At 35.7% G+C, this 22,989-nt stretch overlaps 2 protein-coding genes across 5 annotated transcripts in view; both read left to right on the top strand.

Annotated features, from left to right (window-relative positions):
- Positions 1–2,442: 2,442 nt before the first annotated feature.
- Positions 2,443–3,998, top strand: LOC117416454 (E3 ubiquitin-protein ligase RNF183). Its single transcript, XM_034027525.3, has one exon. The coding sequence runs from the start codon at positions 2,807–2,809 to the stop codon at positions 3,515–3,517; it is 711 nt and encodes a 236-aa protein (XP_033883416.1). The 5' UTR covers positions 2,443–2,806; the 3' UTR covers positions 3,518–3,998.
- A 9,845-nt stretch (positions 3,999–13,843) lies between these two features.
- LOC117416623 (paired box protein Pax-3-like) overlaps positions 13,844–22,989 on the top strand; it is a 25,310-nt gene continuing 16,164 nt past the window's right edge. For 2 of the 4 annotated variants that reach the window (XM_034027887.2, XM_034027886.2), the window contains exons 1-4: positions 13,844–14,246; positions 14,930–15,165; positions 16,090–16,216; positions 16,770–16,916. In XM_034027887.2, the coding sequence (XP_033883778.1) occupies positions 14,162–14,246; positions 14,930–15,165; positions 16,090–16,216; positions 16,770–16,916 (595 nt within the window). In that variant the 5' untranslated portion in view covers positions 13,844–14,161. Of the gene's footprint in view, positions 14,247–14,929; positions 15,166–16,086; positions 16,217–16,769; positions 16,917–22,989 lie in introns of all 4 variants that reach the window. The other 2 variants (XM_034027884.2, XM_034027885.2) reach the window with 2 other exon arrangements.

Genomic DNA, 22,989 nt, shown 5'->3' with positions numbered 1-22,989 from the left:
CTGCAGACTTGTGCAACGTATTGTGACAAACAACAGATGAGCTACAGCGGCCCAAATCAGAGGAAACATCAACACTGGACAAGATATACCTGTCTGGACTTGAACAAGTGCTGGGAGTTACACATTGTGAGCTTCGGCTCCAAGTCATAGGGATCTGTACTGTTAGGGTATGACTAGTTCACTCCTGTAAGATCCAGTCTGAAGTTTATCATTTAACCCTTTCTCTTTTTGTTGTATTGTCATGCCCACCATATATTATTATTATTATTATTATTATTATTATTATTATTATTATTATTATTTTTCTTAGCAGATGCCCTTATCCAGGGCAACTTATAATTGTTACAAGATATGACATTATTTTTACGTACAATTACTCATTTATACAGTTGGGTTTTTACTGGAGCAATCTAGGTAAAGTACTTTGCTCAAGGGTACAGCAGCAGTGTCCCCCACCTGGGATTGAACCCACGACCCTCCAGTCAGGAGTCCAGAGCCCTAACCACTTCTCCACACTGCACTAAATACAAGGCCAATTTTCAAAGCTTGGTATCTTATGTTGAGTAAATCTTTGATAAAGCAATGAAACTCAAAAAGCAAATCACTTGTTTGCATGTTTACATACAGTAGATGACTTAACTTCACTGAGCAAAAACAGAATACAAGTTACAAAAGCAATGTAGATTTAGAACATAAGAACATAAGAACATTACACATTTGGAATTGCTAAAATTTTCTTAAATTTACTTAAAATCCACTTCTTCTTTTTCTTCTTCTTCTTCTTCTTCTTCTTCTTCTTCTTCTTCTTCTTCTTATTTATTTATTTATTTGTTTATTTATTTATTAGCAGTCACCCTTATCCAGGGCGACTTACAATTGTTACAAAATATCACAGTTCAAAGTATCATACTATAAAATATCACATTGTAAAGTATCACATTACAGAATATCACACTACAGATAAGAGCAGTTGTAAAGTACAATAAAATCAGAAGCAAAAGATTAAATTCAAATAAGAGCAAAAAATAGAGTAAAGTCCAGTATGAGCACATAATAAGCATGATGAATGGATGAGAATTATTTCAATAAGAGCAATTAAATGAAATGTGAATACGGATACCTGTAAGAGTAAAATGAAATACAAGATGCAGGAAGTAGTAATAATTAAGAGCAGTAGTAGAATATGGCAAGGTATGGAGCAGTTGAGTGCAAGTACAAGCTGATGCAAGTACTGGTACAATTGGGTGCCATATAGTCCAGTATAGTCGAGAGTTGTGAGGTTTACAGATGCTGTCTAAACAGGTGTGTCTTGAGGACGTGCCGGAAGGTGGTCAGGGACAGCAGTCCTGATATCCGTGGGTAGGTCGTTCCACCACTGAGGAGCAAGGGCGGAGAAGGAGCGGGCTCTGGAAGCAGGGGAGCAGAGGTGGGAGACAGCTAATCTGCTGGTGGAAGAGCAGAGGGGGCGAGAGGAGGTGTAGAAAGAAATGATAGTCTGGAGATAGGAGGGAGCAGAAAGGTCATGACAGCGATAGGCGAGTACAAGAGTTTTAAATTGGATGCGAGCAGCGATAGGGAGCCAATGCAGAGAGCCGAGCAGTGGTGTAGTGTGGGAGAAATGAGGAAGGGAAAAGACAAGGCAAGCAACAGAGTTTTGGATTAGCTGGAGATTTGAATACCATGGCATAGGCCTTACTAGATCCTATGTAAATGGGTGTTACTTGAATAAATTACCCAGTTTAGCAACCTAAGGGCTCACTTACCTTTGCAGCTCTTGTGAGATTGACACCTCTTCCATGACTAAGACGAACCTGGAAACACGCTGATACCAAGGCAATAAAATGTCTTTCTAAGGGACTATAAAATGTCATAATGTAAGTTATTTTAACAGCTTGGCTCAGCATTGATTAACAAAAGCTCTGGTTTACAGATGCAAATACACATCTGTTTAAGGCTCCCCTGCCGCCTATGAACTTGCACCTGTAAATCCTGGGGCTAACACACTTGACAGCACACACCGCTTAACGAAATATGTGTGCATTTACTGTGCTTTGACTTTTAAAACGCTGCGAATATAGAAGCCGTTTGTCGACTTTCCCGGCGATTTCATTGGCTCTTTTAAAGTTACATTTGCAGATCCCGATTACCCATAATTCTGTAGTTACTGCTTTCTACCACCTTAATTCGAAAGCTACTTGTCTTTATAGATCTATATATACACCACCAAGTCCATAAAGCTTTATGTGCAGCACATGATGAGGTACCAGGAATCGTCAGGGGTTTTTGTTTGTTTGTGTGTGTGTGTGTGCTTTTTAATATATATGACGTGTCCTGGTACCTAATCGTGTGCTGCACAGAAAGCTTTTGGTATGGTTGGTTTCGCTGTTTTTTTTTTTTTTTTTGTGAACGTGTGTGTGTGTGTGTGTGTTTGTGTTTGTAAGGGGTGTCTTTGTCTACCATGATGCTGTTTTCTTTTGAGCCAGCCCTCTGATTACAATCTTTCGCTCCAGAACAGAATAGATGATAAACAAGCAAGAAAGGCTAAGGCTGGAGACTGGCATATTTTTGAGCTCCAATCCGTTCAGATATCCTACCCTGCATTTAAAAGCACCGGCATTACATCACCAATGTTCCGCTCACAGCGTCAGGAGCGCCGTTTAATTTTTTAACGAGATCAAAACATCTAATGAGCGCCGAATGTAAAATCGTGGGATTTAAAACAAATAACAGGAATGGCACTTTAAGATTATAAACGACTCTTGTCTAGGCAGCAAGATTTTTTTCAAATAAAAAAAAATAGAATGTCATGGCAGAGGCAAATCCAAGCGTATCCGTTCAAGCGCCCGGTGCAGCAGACACTTCTTATGAGGAATATGAATGCAAAATCTGTTACAATTATTTCGACCTGGATCGCAGGGCTCCCAAGATATTGGAGTGCTTGCACACGTTTTGCGAGGAGTGCTTGACCACTTTGCATTTCAGACAAGACCGACTGTGGCGCATCGGCTGCCCGGTATGCCGCCACAAGACACCCGTGCCGGATTACAGGATCATCAACCTGCCCAACAACACCAAAGTGACGGAGGCTTTCCCTTTGTACATCGAGGCAGACCCTTTACCCCAAGACAGCCTTCCTCCGTACCCTCCTCCCTCTCGCTACACTGCAGCCCCGCAGCAAGCAGAACCAGAAGCGAGTGAGTCGCAGGCTGCAGCCCCAACGCACACCCCAAGAACCCACTCCGCATCCACCCGCTACGAGAGCTGCCAGAACTGCAAACGAGCCGCGGTGACGGCGGGCTGTGTCTGCGTTGTGTTCTCCTTTCTCTCCATGATCGTGCTGCTCTTCACGGGCCTGATGTTTGTTCGTAATTACAACAACCCCCCCTCGCCCATAGGCCCCATCTGTCTGTCTATAGCCAGCATTCTAGCTTTGTTTTCAGTGGTTGTCACGTGGCTCATCTGCTGGTTTAAGTATAGACCTGAGCGTACTACTACTAGCAACAGACAAGAACAGTGAGCGGCGGCTCTGCAGCGAGCTACTTCGTGATGTTTTCTGTTTAGTGCCTGACCCTGATGTGTTGACATCAGCATATTCCTTTTTGCTCTGTCTTATTCGGAGACACAAACAAATAACACGTGCATGTCATCACAACAAAACAAAGGAGCCGGTTTGCTGAGTGGCACGTGAGCATCTTCACCGGCCACTTCAACAAGTCCTTTCTTTACACAAAGTCATTGTCTTGTCTCGGTTGTATTTATTTTGAAGCAAAGTACAGTATATGCCTGCACTAAATGATACACCGTAATATGACACCGCATTGTTAAAATATGTGATGTTTATACTAAAATAAATGTAAATGCAATTGCTATACTGTTGTGTCCTCTGTTCTTCGGTACAGTAAATGCTTGTTCTATCAGTACGCCACTGATAACATAAGCACTTCCTGGCAATGGTTATACCTACAGACCCCTGTCCCCTCTTACATTACAACATTTGTTCTCTGACATTGCTATGGCTTTGATTCTGTACCACACTTAATCTCAAAAAACACATAACAGACCCCGATTAGCACGAATCTTGGATAATATAATGTTAATTTGAGATAAATATCAGTGCTAATCAGGGTCTGTGAAACCAGCCAAGACTGTGTTATAATAATAATAATAATAATAATAATAATAATAATAATAATAATGGGTTATCTTCATATTCTGTAATTACCAGGAAATACGACTATTATAAAATATTCCAAGTAGTTTTGTATTATTTCAGTTTATTAACCGAACCTTTGCCTCAGTCCTTACCTTAAACTATTTATTATCGAAGTTGTTACTGAGAAAACTAGAAAAATGCAGACAAAATAGGTTAATAATTTCAGTACAAAGACGATCATATGGAAGTCTTATAAACTGGATTGTCAATTAACCAGACCATTACTTAGTCCCAATAAAACACACAATGTCGATTGTATTATTTAACATGGCTCTCTAAATTGAGCAATTTGGTATTATTTTCAATGACATCATTTTGTCAATTTTACAATACAACAAGCGCCCTCTACTGGTAGCAATAGTTAACAACATCTTAATTGAAAACTTACTTTATTTGATCGAAATAAATAATGCTGAACCTGTGCAGAACCTGGTGTTACATTGTGTGTTTACAGCGCAGGCAGAAAAACGAAATCAACGAAAACAGGAAAGGAGAAAGCAGATTATTGAAACATGTAAAACAGTCTGTTAGAAATATTAGCTAACAGATTCATGCAATTTAAGATGCTGCAGTTTGATATGCAAATGTACGATGCGAAAGCAAATAAGATAAACATATACTAGCTGAATGCTTACTTTGACTATTGCATTGTCACATGGTTTTGGTAATACAGTCATTGAAACTTGTAAACGTCATTGGCAGATATATTTGCAACATGACATTTTGCGGTTCATAAAATTACTGGTGAGATTTAAAAGTGACTACAGGGCAAACCGATTGAAATTCAAAAACTCAAATAAGAAGAAAAAAAAATCCATAACTTTAAACACTGAATCATGATGAGATATTCAGTAACACCAAATGTAACTGCGTTTAGGAAGACAAGGGTTTGGAGAGTGTCTTCTGTCCCATTGAAAGACACAAAGAAAATGTTTGTCGGCCAAAAGGTTGATACTTCCAAGTTTAAAATAAAGGGTTCTGGGCTATAGAAAGCTACATGTTATTTTTTGCATACTGAAATATATTTTACTTGGAATTAAAGGCTGAAGCAGCAATCATTATTTAAAATATTATTATTATTATTATTATTATTATTATTATTATTATTATTATTATTTATTTATTTATTTATTTATTTATTTATTTATTTATCTTTTGCTATTGTTTGCACATACTATTTTTCACACCTACCAACCTCACAAAGGAAACGTTTTCGTCGCGTTAAAACAAACAAAAAAAAAAGTTATCCCGAAGGTGATTTGCTACTGTTGTAATTACTACTCTTGTAATTAATTACGCTGCATGTCTGTAAAATTACCGGCAACCACATAGGTACTACTGTACAATGACCAGCCACTACGTAGAAAATGCGTAATTAATTTACATTTGTTTAGAACGTGTAGGGTTTTTTTTTTTATGTATCGTGATTGGTCCAAATGAATACGTGTACTAGGTATGCGCTTTTGACCCCGATGGCCTTCCATACATTTGTATCTGAATACACTAAGAACTGTGTAATGTTTAGAGAGAAGTTAACTAAACACTTGAAATCAACAGTGTAGCAATACTAACACATGTTATATTAATGTCCCACACCACACACCTCTTTTTGCGTTTGGGCTAGTGACGCACAGCAGTTGAATCAGTAATGTATTGCATTAGAAGAGCCAGTAACGTCACCTCAGAGCTAAAGCCATCTTAATTACAGTAAAGCAGCCCTGTTTCATGCTGGAGTCAACCAGTACACTCCTAACATGGTGTGAAATTTAACACGACATTGTTTTTTTGTTAAAACCAAACATTAACATGATTAAAATCCCATTTGTAAATGTACCCCGACTTGTTCCAGTGTATTTGTACTGTTGTGAATGACAGTGTTGTCACACTGTATGCTGGTCAGTTACAACCGAGGAACACAGCAGGGATCCAGGAATGCACAATGGTTTCTTTTTACTTAATTAAAAATGACTCTGAATAAACTTGCAGCAGTATTCATATCTGCTACAATGTATATCTATTGAATGTACAGCATGTACAGTAGTGGTTAACTGGTAATACATTTAAGTGTAAAAAACTGTGAATAAAACTTTAGGTAGATAGACTATATCCTGTGTGAACTGTGGTTTCTTTCTCATAATGTTTTGAATGATGTTTGTTGATTATGATTATCATGCCTTCACAACCTATGTAGTCGGAGTTGTCACAGGTTTATTTATATCAATAAAGTTGCACCAGAATTAAATATATTGGTATAAATGTTGTGCTTTAGGAAAATATAATCTATTGTCTAGAGAAAAATATGTGTAATGCTATTGAATTTTGTAATAGAATCTAAACCTGTATTAATACCTATTACCCGGAAACAGCATGCTATTACCAGTACTACGATAACATCACTGTAATCCCTGTTAGCTCTAGCAGGCTTTTTAAATGGCTTTCCTAACATGATTTTATTACACATATTAAACTTCTATTGGACCATATTATGAACTTAAAAGAGCCACTGGATCTCCTATATTACCTCAACTGCTTGACTTTATGAAATTACCAAGAAAAAAGCACAGCAGGCATCTGCTAATTCAATTTTTGATAAGAATCAAAGGACTGTAAGTTCAAAGAAGCAAAAAAAAGTGACCTGATAGTTCAAGAGAGATCATGTGCTAAACATTCATTAAAAATAATTCATTATAAAGAAATTAAAAAAACGGATATGTTTGTCAGTAGGTTAACATTATTTTTCCCTGTGTGTGTTCAACTTTGGGATCTTCTTATTTTTCCATAGAAGCATTTTTAATAACATCCCAACAGGAGATATAAAAGATTTTATATAACTGTTTAAACCCATGTCCAAGTAATCAGTTGAAAGCTCAAATAGTTTTATAATTCTATTACTATAGATAAGCTAAGCTTAACATGGTAGAAAATAAAACTGAAATGAGTAAAGGCTGTCAAAAGAACACTGGGAGTTTTTATTGTGGAAGCATTAGAATTCAGAACGTGTAAAACACAACACACATAAGGCATATGTGTACACTGGGCAACAAGTTGCACTCATTAGGAACAAATCCCTCTGAGTAAACTAACAAAAGCTGAGCCCTGCTCTGCTTTCATAGTTGCATTGTCACAGCAAACTGGACTGGTTGTTGCAGTGCTGCCAATGACTGGCAGACTCGCTGAGTCGATTAATTCTTGCAAGAACAGCCACACAGATTCTTGCAGTGGAATTTAGTTTGCATCTCATTAGTCATAGATTATATGTGCAGAAGGACAAATGCTCCAATGCACATTTGTAGATGATATTTAAATTGTCGCCTGTATTGTTCTTATAAAGAGATAACATAAAAACAACCAGAAAGTGCCAAACCATTCTGGAAACTTAATAGTAATAGTTTAAACATGGTTTATCTTGGAAAATAAATAATTCCTTTCATTTGCAATGATGTAATTGGGGAGGAGGATACAGCCCATAACTGTAGCAACAGTCTAATGTATCGAATTGAAATCAAACAGCTTATATTTGCTTTCCCAGAAATGATGCCTTCCCTACATAGAATTCTACATAGACAGTCGAAGATGCTATGGAAGGGCTAATCATAAGGGGGTCAAATGGCCCAAGGCTGCACAGTGTGAGTCAGGGACTAAGCATGCTATCTGGACCTGTGTATCTTCTTCATGTCAGTCCTTTGCTAATTCCATGCTGGACTGTAAAGTACTGACCCCCAAGCTTAACAGGAAGAGGTTTGTAACAGTAAAATAGTATCATACTGCAGAATACAGTCGTAATCTATAAAAAGGCTAACACAAATTTGTCAGAATAACTTTCCTTGAATGTGATTTGGATACTGTAAATGGGCGCAGTAAAGTCTTTTAGAAGAGCATGTGTATCTGTATGTGTATTGTACAGGAGCTGAGAGCCACTTGTGTGCAGGCTACGGGTTGAGGGCTTGCCCCTGCCTCGCAATGCCGATTCAGTTATGTGCCATACCACGCTTGTACATGATTAAATCGCAGTAGCAGGTATTACTGTGACGTTTTTGTAATGATTTGACCTGAAAAATTAGTGACAGTCATTTTTCACCTGATAATGTTAATTGATTGTCTCCAGACGTTTTATTTTATGTTTAGGTACTTTACAAAAAAAAAAAAAAAAAAAAAAAAAAAACATTTCCCCTCCACATTTTGGGACAAATAAATAAAATGATATTATTACGTGCGCAATAATCGCCACGCACTCCACATCCTGTTTTTATAGGTTTTTAGTTTGTATGTTAGTTTGTTTGAAGGCTTATGAGGTGTATTATATAACTAAAAACTTATTTTTGGATTGTTCTGAAAATGTTCCTCTTCATAATTGTGGGACAACGAAACAGGCACAGCTCCAGCTGAATTTATAACAACTCGTTTCCCGAGAACACCCCAAATCTAACCCGAAATAGATGCATGACTTTAATTTGCGAGCGTACCTTGGTATGAGTTGTCGTGTTAGTCAAACACCCTTCTGGTCTATTTAATAAAATACAATTTCAACAGGTTCTTACAATTAAACCAATTATTTTGCATCTGTATATGCGAAAATGTCCTTGTAAAATAAAATAATAATAAAAAAACAATTGTGTTTGTTTCAGTTTAAATACTGCACGCATCAGTAACGGTTGTGTTATTAGTTCCGATTTTCTTTGCATGATCTTGTGAGTACAAATAATATTGTGTTCTGTACGCTAGGCGTTTTTTCTTCGTAAATATGCAACTAAACATTCACCCATCTTAATCCAATAACAACAGGTCCCTGGACAGAATTATAAAGCCCATTATTTTTAATTTCACCAATCGATGCAAGATGAGAAAACACAAACCTCCGAGTCGTGTTACAGCTAAAACCGATTTCAGAACACCTGCACTGGTGGATCCTGCTGTCTCACTGGATCCTCGAACCCTCACAGTGTCCAAACGCACCATTTTATCTGTGCTATCTACCGTCACCTTTTAAAGAGTCACGTGTTTTTATAGCAAAGATCAGTCTTAAACAACTCGGATCTAGCTGGATGATGATGACATTTTGTTTTTTTTAAGATTTGCTTGAATGTTGCCTCAGACATCCAGCTGGATCCACGAACATCCATCAACGCAATTTATTTAGAGAGGACTAGCACTGTATAATAATGTATAGCCTCTTCAGTTATGATATATTAAGCAACACAGTTATTGCTAAATACAACATTATTCTACTTAAACAATACAAGTACTTTGATCATGTATCACAGTGTTAACAAAATGTATGGAAAATAAATATAGCAATTAATATAATTAAAGTTAATTTCATAGTTAAACAACGTTCAATATACAAACGAAAACAGACACACAACTTTCCTGTGTTGAAAGCATACCCCCAAACTTTTTTTAGGTCATGCTTATTGCATGAAGTTTTCAACCCCATGTATGTAGAATCGCAGATACCATAATCTGCCTATCATACAACTATATACTATATACATTATGAGAACCGGCTACAAAAATACAATTTTACATATACAAAACACGTTATTGATTTTTTTAAAACAAATGTTATGTATTTTATTGTCGTGTATCACTGTATCACTGTATCCTTAAACTATATCACTGCAATGCTACAAATGATACAAATGCACAAACTTCCGCATTTTCAAATCTTTAAAAATTATAGTTTTCAACTGCTCATTCTCTGCTTTCTTATGGTATATTGAATTTCATTTTTATTTTATTTTAGAAAGTAAACGTATCACTCACGAGAAAATATTGGTATTATTCACTTGCCATTTTAAAGTAGAGTATAAACTTTAAAATAGCAGTATCATTTCAGAGCAACAGTTGTCAATTATGGGTAGGCTAAAACAAACTTTTAGTCTGTGATCAGTTGTTTAATGGGTTTGTTTTAAGTCAAGCAACAGGTTAAGCCTCGAGTCTGTCTATCTATCTATCTATCTATCTATCTATCTATCTATCTATCTATCTATCTATCTATGTGTGTGTGTGTGTGTGTGTGTGTGTGTGTGTGTGTGTGTGTGTGTGTGTGTGTGTGTATGTCGAACATTTATATTTAGAGCAGCCTATATTTTTTATAGACGAAAGACTGAAACAGTCTCAGAGCATCAGTTTTATGACTGCATTGAAATGTTATTTGGCATTGAGATAAAAGGATTCTAGTGTTTTCAAAAGTCCATATAACGACTTTTCAATCTTTATTTATATGGCTATTCATTTTATATACATCAAGCAAATCTTTAGACTAAAAACCGAACCCATGGAAATCCATTGGTTATGCAGATCAGATGTCAGTTTTGAAAATAGGAAAAGTTTGTAACTGGATTTCCCCACTTTTTTTTTTTTTTGCAAGTGGTATTGCATTTCAGGAGATCATTTCTAAAACAATTAATCTTTCATGCACGATACACGGGTCTGTCAAAGCCAATTGAATAACAGATGCACTGTGACTTATCTTTTATTTGCTCATGTTAATAGATAAAAAGCTGGAGTGGCGCTTTTTTGAGGTTGAGTGATGTCTTTACAACACTATAAAGCATTTTCATTAGGAGACATTTAAGAAATAATGACCTTGTTAAACGGAACTGTACGAATGTACATTCAGCGGGACAAGGCCATTTTTCCACGTAAGCAAATGTTTTTTTTTGTTTTTTTTTTTGTTTTTTTTTGGTTACAGTATTATTATTAATATTTTATTCGTGCAGAATTGTTTTACGGCTGTTATGTTTTTAGGATACAAGGGCATGAGAAAATTACAATTGTTAAAGTGTCCTCATAACACAATTGAAATAATTCTAAAGCCCGAACTTTGGGAATTCCTAGTTTGGGAATATTTGTGTTATATCTTGGAGGGTATTATATGAATACTAAAATAATATTAATCGCATATTTTGAATCGAATGCAAACATCGTTTATGAATTTGAATAAATCGCTCAATATTCATGATGTTGCTTAAAGGTACATTTTTACCCCACATCATTTGAATTTGACTCATGTATTATTTTTATATAGATATATTTATATAGATATTACTGAAGTTGTTCTTTTCTCAAAATAAGTAGCCTATTGGTCGTTTTAGGACTAGCATATTCTTTCTAATTCATTTCACGATTCGGTTGAATGAATTTTGTTTTAACTGCAAAACTCACGCTCGTTCAAGTAGCTAATAGAACTATTCTTTCTCTTCACTGATGAGTTCCCTTGCAGCTTTTCTGTTTGTTACGGGTACATTAATTGCCTGGTGATAATGAAAACACACCTTTACAATATACATTATATGGGTGAAAAGCATGTGTGGAATAATGTTCTATCAATTAAACGCATAGTGTACCCACGCTAGATGTGCGAGATACAAGCTGGAAACGCTTCAGTGAAAAGATACTCCCTCGTTAAGACTTGAAGAACCCCCGTTATCTAAGCGGATTGTCTTGCTTTGTCCTCCGGCATAAAAAAAAGAAAACATTTGAAGTTTTTTTTGTGTGTTAATCTTCAAAAGGTAAAAATGTTAATTGATGACTATGAACCAGAGAATCGTTCAACTTTCTTCATGAAGGTGTTTGCTTGTGGTTGTTACTGCGCGACCCTTGCTGTGTTTTTCTTATGTACAAATGCATTAGGAAGCAAATTATATGATTACCTTTTTTTAGTATGCAAAAGTTTCTCAGATTTGCGGTTAACTACATTCCCATAGACTCAATGTACTGTAGAAAAGAGAGTGGCTTAACATTTGTCTGCTATGCTTATATATAGCGGGATTATCTTAAAGTCGCATGCTGTCTATTTAATACGTCATAACAGGTCAAACACCTGAAATATTAAAAAAGGCACAACAGGACTTGACATAAATGCTGCAGTTTACCTATAAACAAGAAGTATTAATACATTTAATGATAAATATACAGAACACAGCAAGGTAATGACCAGTCAGCAGCACTCAAAGACAGTAGTTATGTAGTTATTAGACCAGCTATAGGTTATTAATAGTTGCCTGTAATAATAGAAAAAAAGAAAGAAATCCATGGTTTGATAAAGTTGCAAAAGTATTTTTTTTCCCTTTTTTTGGTAAATAACCCTAACCCTTGATTTGTTTTTAATTTCGCCACCTGTAGTGATGCGGCTGCAGGTTGCCCGTGGTGTAATTGTAATCCCGTTAAACGTGCACCTGGGTTAGGGGGAGCTCTGTAATTAGCAATAGGACTTGAAGCACACATCGGAGACCGTGAAATGGGTTATTCTCAGTGGAAGCGCAATATCCTCAGAGTTCGACTGGAATGCCGTGTTTAGAAGCATGAGGGACAATACAAAGCACATCAATTTTCGTTTTAATTACCGATAGCATTTTTGTGATAATATTCGTTGTTTTTGGTTTTTGTACGTCATAACAAAATATCCTGCAATATTAGGTTATAATGTGCAGTAAAACAAATTGGACCCAGTAACTTTTCAGTGATTATTCCTAACTAAATTGCTTTCATTATTTTTATATACGCAAGCTAAGTTGAATTGTTTAAGACGGTTTCACGTTTTTAAAAAAAAAAAAAATTCACATAACAGTACAGAAACGAACAATTAATGAAAAGGTATTGTTGATAATACCTGGTTTCCATCTCGTGTGTAGAGCAGTTTATAATAGTTGTAAAGGTAATTGTAGGAAAACAGTGATAGTGCATCGACAAGTCATTGTTTTGTTGATTTCAAAGGGTATATAGTGAAGGAACTGCATGCTTTTGATTGATGAAGTCTCGGAATAACTTGAGTCACTTGACTGACAGAGATTGTGAATGGGCTTTCTCGAATAGAGTGCTGTGGAAGACGGGGCTGGCGCATCGCTGCCTCGGTAAAAGGGACGAGTTTTCTGGCACTTACGAAGTTATAAACAGGACATACAATAGTACCTTCTTTAGGGACAGACAGCTTTTACTGCACTCCCGGCGTCGTATCCTGCTGTGGCGCTCCAGCGTCCAGTCACACATTTCACTTATTTTATTTTAACTTAGAGAAACCTAAATAAGACTATAAATTCCTTAGTACGAACAAATGTGAGTCGTTTTAAATGGCATGTTTTCATAGTTTACTTTGAGGGATTGTTTGGTCCATTGTGCGTAAGATGAAAATTTGAATTGTTATGATGTTAATACTATAATATTATATACCCACTATATACTGTGTATGAATTCCTGAAACAATCGTTTTTTTTTTTTGTTGTTGTTTACATTGAATCCAATTAAATCAACAAAAAATAAACAATAATAGTACAATTAGAAAAATCGTATTTAAATTCCTGGCCGAAATTCAGGCTATCTGAGCCAAACTGTCAGTTTGGTTTCAAATGTTTATCACGTAAACTGGTGTTCCTGCGAGCATACTTCTTGTCCTTGATCTCTCCTTATTGTTTTCTCAGAATTTCTATTTGAAAAGCCGAGGAAATGAATGATATGTGCGCACACAAGTTTGCTTAAAGGTAGCCTAAGTTAAGTCACTTGAATACAGCGATGGAAGAAAGTTCCCAAACCAGCCAATCGCGTTGCGCTTTCTCTAACCGGACCTTCCCACTTCCAGCCAATGAGAGTTCAGAAAGACGGGATGGCGCTTGAGGTACAACAACTAATAAATGTTGCTCGGTTGCCCAAAGACCCATTCAGATTAACGGGGTCAACAACAAAACATCAGTAGACTGTTTTTTTCTAGTTACAGATCTAACCGAGTTAGATCCACATAACTGTTTTTTAACCGGGTTTCCATTGTTTTTTATCAGTTTCATTTGAATTCTTCATCTTGTTCCTAAGAGTTTTGTTTTGTGGATATTACATCATTTGACAGAAAAGGAAGTGGCTTGTAGCTTCTTAGAAGCTTCCCCTAAGACTGGACTACACAAAACCTGATTTCTTGCAGGACCCAAAAGGTTATCAGTGTAGTAAGTGTGTATTAGGATGACAGCGTTAGCTGGGGCACTTCCAAGAATGATGCGACCAGCACCGGGACAGAATTACCCACTCAGCGGATTCCCCCTCGAAGGTAAGCTGACAGCTGCACTGAGTTTAAATTTAACGTAAGAAACAAAAAAAAAAACATGCTATTTCTAAACCCATTAACTTGGAGAGAATTGTTTATATATAACAGGGCAACTGTCTGTATTTAGATTGCGTATCTAAATCGGAAGACACCAATAATAATGTCAAATGTACAATAAATGATTACAATAAAAACGTTCATACAGTCCTTAACCTATACTGTCTTTAACCTATTGTAAATACTGGGATAAAGTGGGCTTGCATTTGAACGCAGTTTAACCTGACGTGAGAAATTATATTTTGAATACTACTAGCAATTGTATGCTGGAGCTAGTGTCCTATCATTCTATAATCACACTTAAGCGAGTAAAGAAACGCATGTTTAAATTATGTACATCTACAAGATAAACTTTCTTATTTTTAATTAGAATTAATATGTTTCGGTAAATCAACAATTTACAAGCTATTAAACAAGCATGTGTCGGTTGATTCGTCTTCTTCTTCTTCTTCTTCAGATATATATATATATATATATATATATGTTTTAGATTTATTCCAGTTTTAAATATCACAAGTCAAGTTAATGTCTCTGGACATATTAATTAATTGTATTAAACATATGTAGCAATATTATTTTTTTACTCGTAAATGCATCACACTTGTTAACGTTCTGTTTTCCTTCCGAAGTTTCTACCCCTTTAGGTCAAGGCAGGGTGAACCAGCTCGGTGGTGTTTTCATTAATGGCAGACCTTTACCAAATCACATCAGGCACAAGATAGTAGAAATGGCCCATCACGGCATAAGACCCTGTGTCATCTCGCGGCAGCTCAGGGTCTCACATGGCTGTGTCTCCAAAATACTGTGCAGGTACCAGGAGACAGGTTCAATCAGACCCGGCGCGATCGGGGGAAGCAAACCAAAGGTGAGTTTCTATTACTGACTAAAACAAACAGGCCTGTTTCAAGAGAAATACAGAGGTCTTCAATATGTTCACATCATATTATTTGAATGTATTACCTTGTACGGAACTTTTCTTGGTTAACAGTATATTTATTACTGTATGGCTCTCTACAAGTGGTTATATATAGGCCACAGCCGGTTTAAATATCGGCACAGAATAAACGTTGATTTGATATCAATGTTCTATACGCTACGATTTTTATTGCGAAGGTGTATTTTTTGAAGGATTGTGTGTACATTTTGTATCATAGTACCTTAATTATGATTACTAATGCTGGCCTATATTTTGTTGATGGAGGATTTTTGTTTTGTTATGTTTTGTTTTACAAAGAAAAAAAGTAGCCGGTATAGACAGACTGGTATGTTGCAAGTACATGTAATACGACCCCCGAATTATTAATAATTGCATTCAATTCTGATTTTTCATTTTATCGGCCTATACAATTAAAACAATCTTTTATACCCTACACTTTTTCATGTATTACTTCTAGATGCGTATTCGCCTCATATGAACTTCAGCATACTAGGCGACTTGGTTTGGCATCTCACATTTTATTTATTGTAGTGTTGGGCATAGGTTTACAATGTAAAGAACACGTGTTAAATTAACACCAAATGTGTTTGAATAAAACAGTTTGTGTTGTATACCACGTCCGTATTACATTGAACACAAACGGTGTTGTTTCTAAATACAAACTGTGCAGCCCTTAACCGCAAACAACACATTTATATTAATACAGTGTGTAATACTTTTAAGTTTGTTTTTTGTTTGCACTGTAGTGTACGTAGGCCTTATCTAGTATTTACCAATAGCAATATCTTGTTGGATTGGAAAATTTACTTTTTAATAATCTTTTTTTTTTTTTTTTTTAACATTATAAAGCAGGTGACCACGCCAGACGTGGAGAAGAGAATCGAGGAGTACAAGAAAGCTAACCCGGGCATGTTCAGTTGGGAGATCCGGGATAAGTTGCTGAAAGATGGCATCTGTGATCGGAATACGGTACCTTCAGGTATTCTAACCCATTGTTTCATCACCAGTCGTGCACTGATTGCATAACGATTGATTGCTTCATTGTTATGGGGAAACATAACTCCACAATCAAACATGAAATATTTAATAGCACATGAAAGTACTTGTGCTGCTAAATAATTCAGGTAGTTCATATAATAATTTTCCCACTGTGTCACAGCGAATTAGTATATCGTTATAGATGTAACTATAGGGGTCAACAGGTGTCTTTTAAAGCGTCTGAATGGCTGCAAAGACAAAATGTACTTTTAAAATTCATAGTATGTTGTTGTCCATAACCGATGATTATTCTATTGTGAAACAGTACTTTTTAAAAAAATGAATGTGTTACTAAAAGTAATTAAAAACATTAAGCGGATGCATTAATGTAAAATGTATATGTTCATTTACAAGCAACACATGTAGGTTGCGTTACAAAGTCTTTATTGGTATCTTTTAAACTGTTCATATAGAAATACAATTGCACTGCGTAGCCTAATGCCACAGAATAACATCTGTAACACGCCTGTAACATTTGTGACTATTTTTTTAAGTGAGTTCAATTAGCCGTATTATGAGAAGTAAATCTGGAGGCAAGGGTGACGACGAAGAAGAGGATGAGGAGGAAATTGAGAGGAAGGAGTTTGAAGAACATGAAAAGAAAACAAAACACAGTATTGACGGGATACTCGGAGACAGATGTAAGTTAAAGAAGTCGTGTTTCTTATTTTATTTTATTTCTTCAGGCTCATTGGTACAATAATAGTCTACTCTTATTTCACTATAGACCACGAGGCGTGTAGATCATCTGCTTACAATGCACAGATTGCATTGATTTAGTTATGGCAATACGTAGCCTATATTGTTGATATAGAACTTAGAATCGCCTTTTCCTTTTCCTAATACAATTTTGAATTTAAAAATATATTATTATTATTATTATTATTATTATTATTATTATTATTATTATTATTATTATTATTATTATTATTATTATTATTATTTGTTTCGTTTATTTATTTTAAGTTGAGTTTTAATAATCACAAATACATATTTGTGCAATCCCATTAATAATTGATTTTGTAGATTAAGCTATACCGGACAGATTAAATAGTCAAGTTTACCTTTGCATATCTGTTAATAATTCTAATATATATTGTATGTAATGTTACAGGAGTTCATGATAACTATTTTTTATGTCATTGTTTATTATTTAAACGGTTAAATAAAAAAATGCAAGCATTCCCCGAGTAATAGCTTCATTAAATCACCCAGCAGTTCAGTTTCCCGTTTCAGTGTGTGCATATGACATGTTTATGTTATTTGATGATTGAAGTTACGGATGCATGATTGTTCATACTGAGCTGCCGGTCGTTGTGTTTTATTGGTTGACTGTGTCGTTGCTGGTCTTTTTAGTTAATTGCAATGTTGTATCTTCAGTACAGCAAAAGGCAGTAGTCCTATTGTAAGTGACTCTACATATAATGCATAGTTCACAGCCTACCTCTGTAAAGCGCTTCGTGATAGTTGGCCACTATGAAAGGCGCTATATAAAAATAAAGATATTATTATTATTATTATTATTATTATTATTATTATTATTATTATTATTATTATTATTATTAAGTATGTCGGAAGTATAGCACTCCTTTGTTTTGACTGCTTTATGGCGTTATTAGGTGGTAAAAGTTCCCAGAGAGGTGTTAGGCTAATTCAAACAATAGGGTATCGAGACGGCATCAAAGAGGCCGTCGAATCGAGACTCTGTTATCAGCTCCACAAGTTGTTGACAGTTTCCCGTTGGAGTGTCTGCAGAAGCACTGCAGAGATGAGGTAGTGATTGCTTACGTTTCATTACGAGGAGACATGCAGTTTAATAGAAATGCTACATTTTAAACGAACTTCCTTTTTTTTCAAATATTTGCTCTACAAAAACAATCAACTACAGTTATAAAGTTGCACTTAGGCCCACTGTATATTTTTACTGTACAAATATGTAATTACAAAATCAGAAACAGGTAACACGTTTTTAGGGGACCTAGTTTATTATTTGTGGTGTCTTTTTTAATGTCTAGATTTGGACAAATGCGGCTATTGGCATATGATCAACTGCATGGACACATCTTTTTTAAATAATACTGTAAGGCAAATCTATATTTAACGATTATACAGTGGTTTTCTTGGCATATTATCGAAACAATATGATGTTAATTAAAACCAGTTGTTTTTTTCTGGCTATTTTGGAAGAGACTGGATTAATTTGAAAACACAGAACAGACATCAACGTAATCTGTTCAGATGTTCTTTTTATTCAAAACATTTAACTAATTTTGAATGATAAAACTCAAAGTTCACTCAAAACTACACTCATGTTTTGGGACAGTGTTCATATCAGAAATATTAATCAATTTACTAAGACGTTGGAAGTTTATTTCCATATTGACTCAGGCTGTAACACTTGGATAAGGTAAATGGTCGTGTTTAAAGTCATGTTTCGTGGATTTGAGTTCAATTGTTATTGGTTGTCCATGAGGCTACGAGGCTCATATACTGTACTCGAATTTCTCTGCAAACACACTACAGGAGTAGACAAAAAGACCCAAATGAGCTGGTCAAACATTTGTACGACTTTTCCATCTTTTACAAAGCCGGCCTTCAATACACAATTCACACTTGGAGATGAACTTGAAAAACAAAGAGGAGAGAGTCCATTGAAACTCACACTTCAGCTTTACATGGACAAAGCCAGAGCCAGCAGCAGCTTGGCCGGGACAAAAGAAGGCAACCTTTTTATAATACAGAGAGAAAAGGAGAGAAAGCAGCCCAACAAAAGACTGAGAAAAGACATTATGAGCTTGCAATGAGGGATGAATTATTCAGTGAGCCCCAATGGCTGGAGCTCCTAGCAGTTTTATGGACTGTGCACCGTGGAAAAGTAGCCGTTTTCACCTACAAAATGTTTCTTTTTGAGTCTTTTAGGTCGTCAAAGATGCCGACTGTCATTCAAAAGGTACAATTGAAACCATTCTTTAAAAGCAGGAGCAGAAGCATCGCCTTTCATACTGCCCGTATTGTAAAATGTAACACATTTGGCCAACTTTTTAAAGACCTGTTGCACGTCTGCAAATCGTTTCAACAAAATTATAACAAATGTATATTAAAATTGCGCAGTGTATTTAAAGTTAACAGTTGCCATTTTTTTGAAACATAACTAATATCTGGCGAGTGATACAGGGAATGCAATATACTGTTGCACATGTCTAGTAATGCGAAAATTTCATTTAGTTAAACATATTATTGCTTCCGAACTTTTGCATGGCGCATGTTATGATTTTAAACCAGTTTCTCTATAATATGCCCCAATAAACTATTTAAAAAAAAAAAAAAAACTCATAGGCTGCTGATTTAGTTTATTGTAGAACGTTCCCAATCAAGAATTCCAGAATTATAAGAATGCAACATCAACCAATAACCTGGCACTTGTCCTTGTTAGGATTAGCTGTATTAATTCCATAATACCCTCTTCTCGCCCTCTTTAACATTAATTGGGTCTTCTAAATGTTTCTGTTGCTGAGCCGGGTGACATTTAATGATTCGGGGAGTGTATTAAAGAGTTCCTTCCTGAATAGACCTCACTGTTTCCCCGGAGAGAGGAATTGGCCCCGAGGTGTGGTTACAATGGAGTCGCCCAAGTCATGCGCACTACTACAATATTCACCCATCAAACTCTCCCCCAAACTGAACATCTCTTCAAGCAGATTAAATCGTCTCTTTTATTTCTTCCCACTTTCATCTCTACCCAGACCCGCCCCTTTTGCCTGGAGCACACATTCGTAAAATTGCTGTACCCATTTTGGCCGTCCAAACAAAGACAGGCAGTTTACAGCGAGACCTGCAAGCTATTCCTGTTTGCCGTTTTTTCGAAACATTTTTTCTTCATGCTGCAATGGAATTAAATACATCTGATTACTGTATTTTAGACACGCGACAGCCCTGCACTAGCTTAAATATTTAGACGTAGAACTACAAGTAGTGTCTTGTTGTATTGACTTTGAAGTGGCTTGCATGGTCCAAATAATGTAAAGGCGATTGCCCGATCAGACACAATTAGAGTCGTTTGAGATAAACCAGTCAAGAGGGCAACATAGAAATAACCAATGCAAAGCCACATTTACCCCAAACAATAAAACAGTCTTCGTTTAGTACACATTATTGTTTAAACAATTACATTGATTCGTATATGTCTTATTTGTTTATTCCACGCCATAAATGTGTCAGCAATTTTTACCCACTATAATTATGTACGGGGCACGATGCCAGCAACTGAAATAAATGACTACCGGTATGTATTTGAATTAGATTTTTTTTACTGGCTGCGTAACAGTAGTTAGCTGGTCTGCATGATTCTCACGTGCACTGTACAGCAGTAAAACTGCGGAAGGGAAATGAAGCAGAACCACAAACTGGTCTCCTGTTAATTTGGGAGCAAATTGTGCAGAACATGCAGCAATCAATCAAACGTCACTAGCATTTCAGTAGAACGCATTCCGTGGGGATGGGCTTCATTTGGGAATACTCTACTGTAAAAAAAAAAAAAAGAACAAAAAAACTATATATACAGTTATAGTCAAAAGTTTACATACCCCAATGGAAATGTATAATTTCTAGAAATTTCTCGAAAAGAAAGAACTTTAGGAAAAATGTTTTGTAGAAAAAGTTTTGCTTTTGTGTATGAAGAAAACAAGTTACAAGAAACAGATTATTTATTTCAGCAATTCTGTTTGCAAAACTCAAAAAATGCTAATTCAAAAGTATTCATACCCTGACAAGGAAAATGAAACTAATAGGCACCTTTAGCAACAATAACCTCTTTTAAACGATTAGAATATTTGTCAATGAGTTTTTGGCATGATTCTTTAGTGAGTTTTGACCATTCTTCAACACAAAATTGTTCCATTTCATTCAAATTCCGAGGACTTCTCTTGTGCACAGCCTTCTTCAACTCGTACCAAAGATTCTCAATCGGATTTAGATCGGGACTTTGACTAGGCCATTCCAGAACCTTGATATTATTCTTTAACCATTCTGAAGTAGATTCTGATGTGTTCTTTGGATCGTTGTTGTGTTGGAACATCCAATTGCACTTTAAACCAAGTTTTCTAGCGGAGGGTTTCAGATGATTGGCCAGTATCTTTTCATATGCTATGGAATCCATTTATTGTAATCCATATCATGTATTGGAACTACATTTCCTGTGCCATTAGAGGAAAAACAGCTCCATAGAAAGATATTACCACCTCCATGCTTGACAGATTTTCTCCAAACATAACAACTATCAGCGTGACCAAATAGCTTGATTTTTGTTTCATCACTCCACAAAACCTTTGACCATAACTCATATCCATCATTCAAATGCTGTTTTGCAAAACTTTAAGCGATTGTCCTTCTTGTGACCTTTTCCTTGGCCTGCGACCATTGAGACCTTAACCATGCAATACTCAACCTATGGTTGAAATGGAAACCCGAGTCCCACTTGCAGCTAATTCACTTTGAATATCTTTGGCAGTCAATCTCGGATTGTTATTAACCTTCCTCACAATTCTACTACTTGTTCTTGGTGAAAGAACCTTCTTTCTTCCAGACCGAGGGAGCGTTGTGACAGTACCGTGAGTCTTGTACTTCTTGATAGTAGAAACAATAGTTGAAATTGGGATACTCAAATGCTTGGAAATCTTGTTTCCTTCTCCAGCTTTATGACAATAAATAATTTTCTGCCTAAGGTCTTCAGATAGCTCTTTACTTTTTCCCATATTGACTTATTGGTAATGACAGCAATCATCCTATGCCTAACCATTTTATACTCTCTAAGAATGTTCACCTACAATCCAGCATTTTCTAGACTTTTCTAGAATTAGGTTCTGCATTATCATATTGAAATGTCTAGTACCTTGTAGACAATACAATCATAGCATCAAAGGTTATGAATACTTCTGAATTAGCATTTTTTTGTGTTTTGCAAAGAAATGGTTAAAACGAAATCTTCCCTAAAATTCTATGTTTTCAAGAAATTTCTAGAAATTATACATTTCCGTTGGGGTATGTAAACTTTATATATATATATATATATATATATATATATATATATATATATATATATATATATATATATATATTGGTTATGTTAAAATAAGACAACCCCAAGTCTGTATGGAGTTTGAATAGGGACACAACACAATAATAATAATAATAATAATAATAATAATAATAATAATAATAATAATAATAGTAATAATAATAATAAAAACACACACTTCTACTGAAGCACATGGAAAATGTAATAAAGCAACTAAATGTGAAATAAGGTAATGATACTAACGTAGTAGCTTTTTATTACTAGTATCAATACTTAGTGTGGCTACTGCTAGTTCACCAACATGCCTTTATTTAAAGGAACAAAACCCAGTGTGAAAGGTTTACACCACTCCCATCTTTCAGTCAAAGGAGCATTGTTCTCCCAGGTTGTACTTAAGTGAAATATTTTACTTTGCGGCACAGTTTATTCCTCTGAGAAACCTAATGCAAGTGTTAATAGCTCTAGATTATACAACGAGCCGGCAAGCAGAGAGGTAATTCCCATTGAGTTTCCAGTTGTATTTCACTAGATGCTCTGCAGTTGTTATACAACCTGGAATTAAAATCTCAAAAGGAAGTTTTCAGTATAGTTGGCCAAATATTGATGAAGTAGTTGTTTGCCAATGCCATTGTTGTGCATGG

The sequence above is a fragment of the Acipenser ruthenus genome, chromosome 12 (assembly GCF_902713425.1).
Source record: "Acipenser ruthenus chromosome 12, fAciRut3.2 maternal haplotype, whole genome shotgun sequence".
Lineage (NCBI taxonomy): Eukaryota > Metazoa > Chordata > Actinopteri > Acipenseriformes > Acipenseridae > Acipenser > Acipenser ruthenus.
Note: the sequence above shows the minus strand (reverse complement) of the source record. Positions and strands in the feature narration are given on the sequence as shown.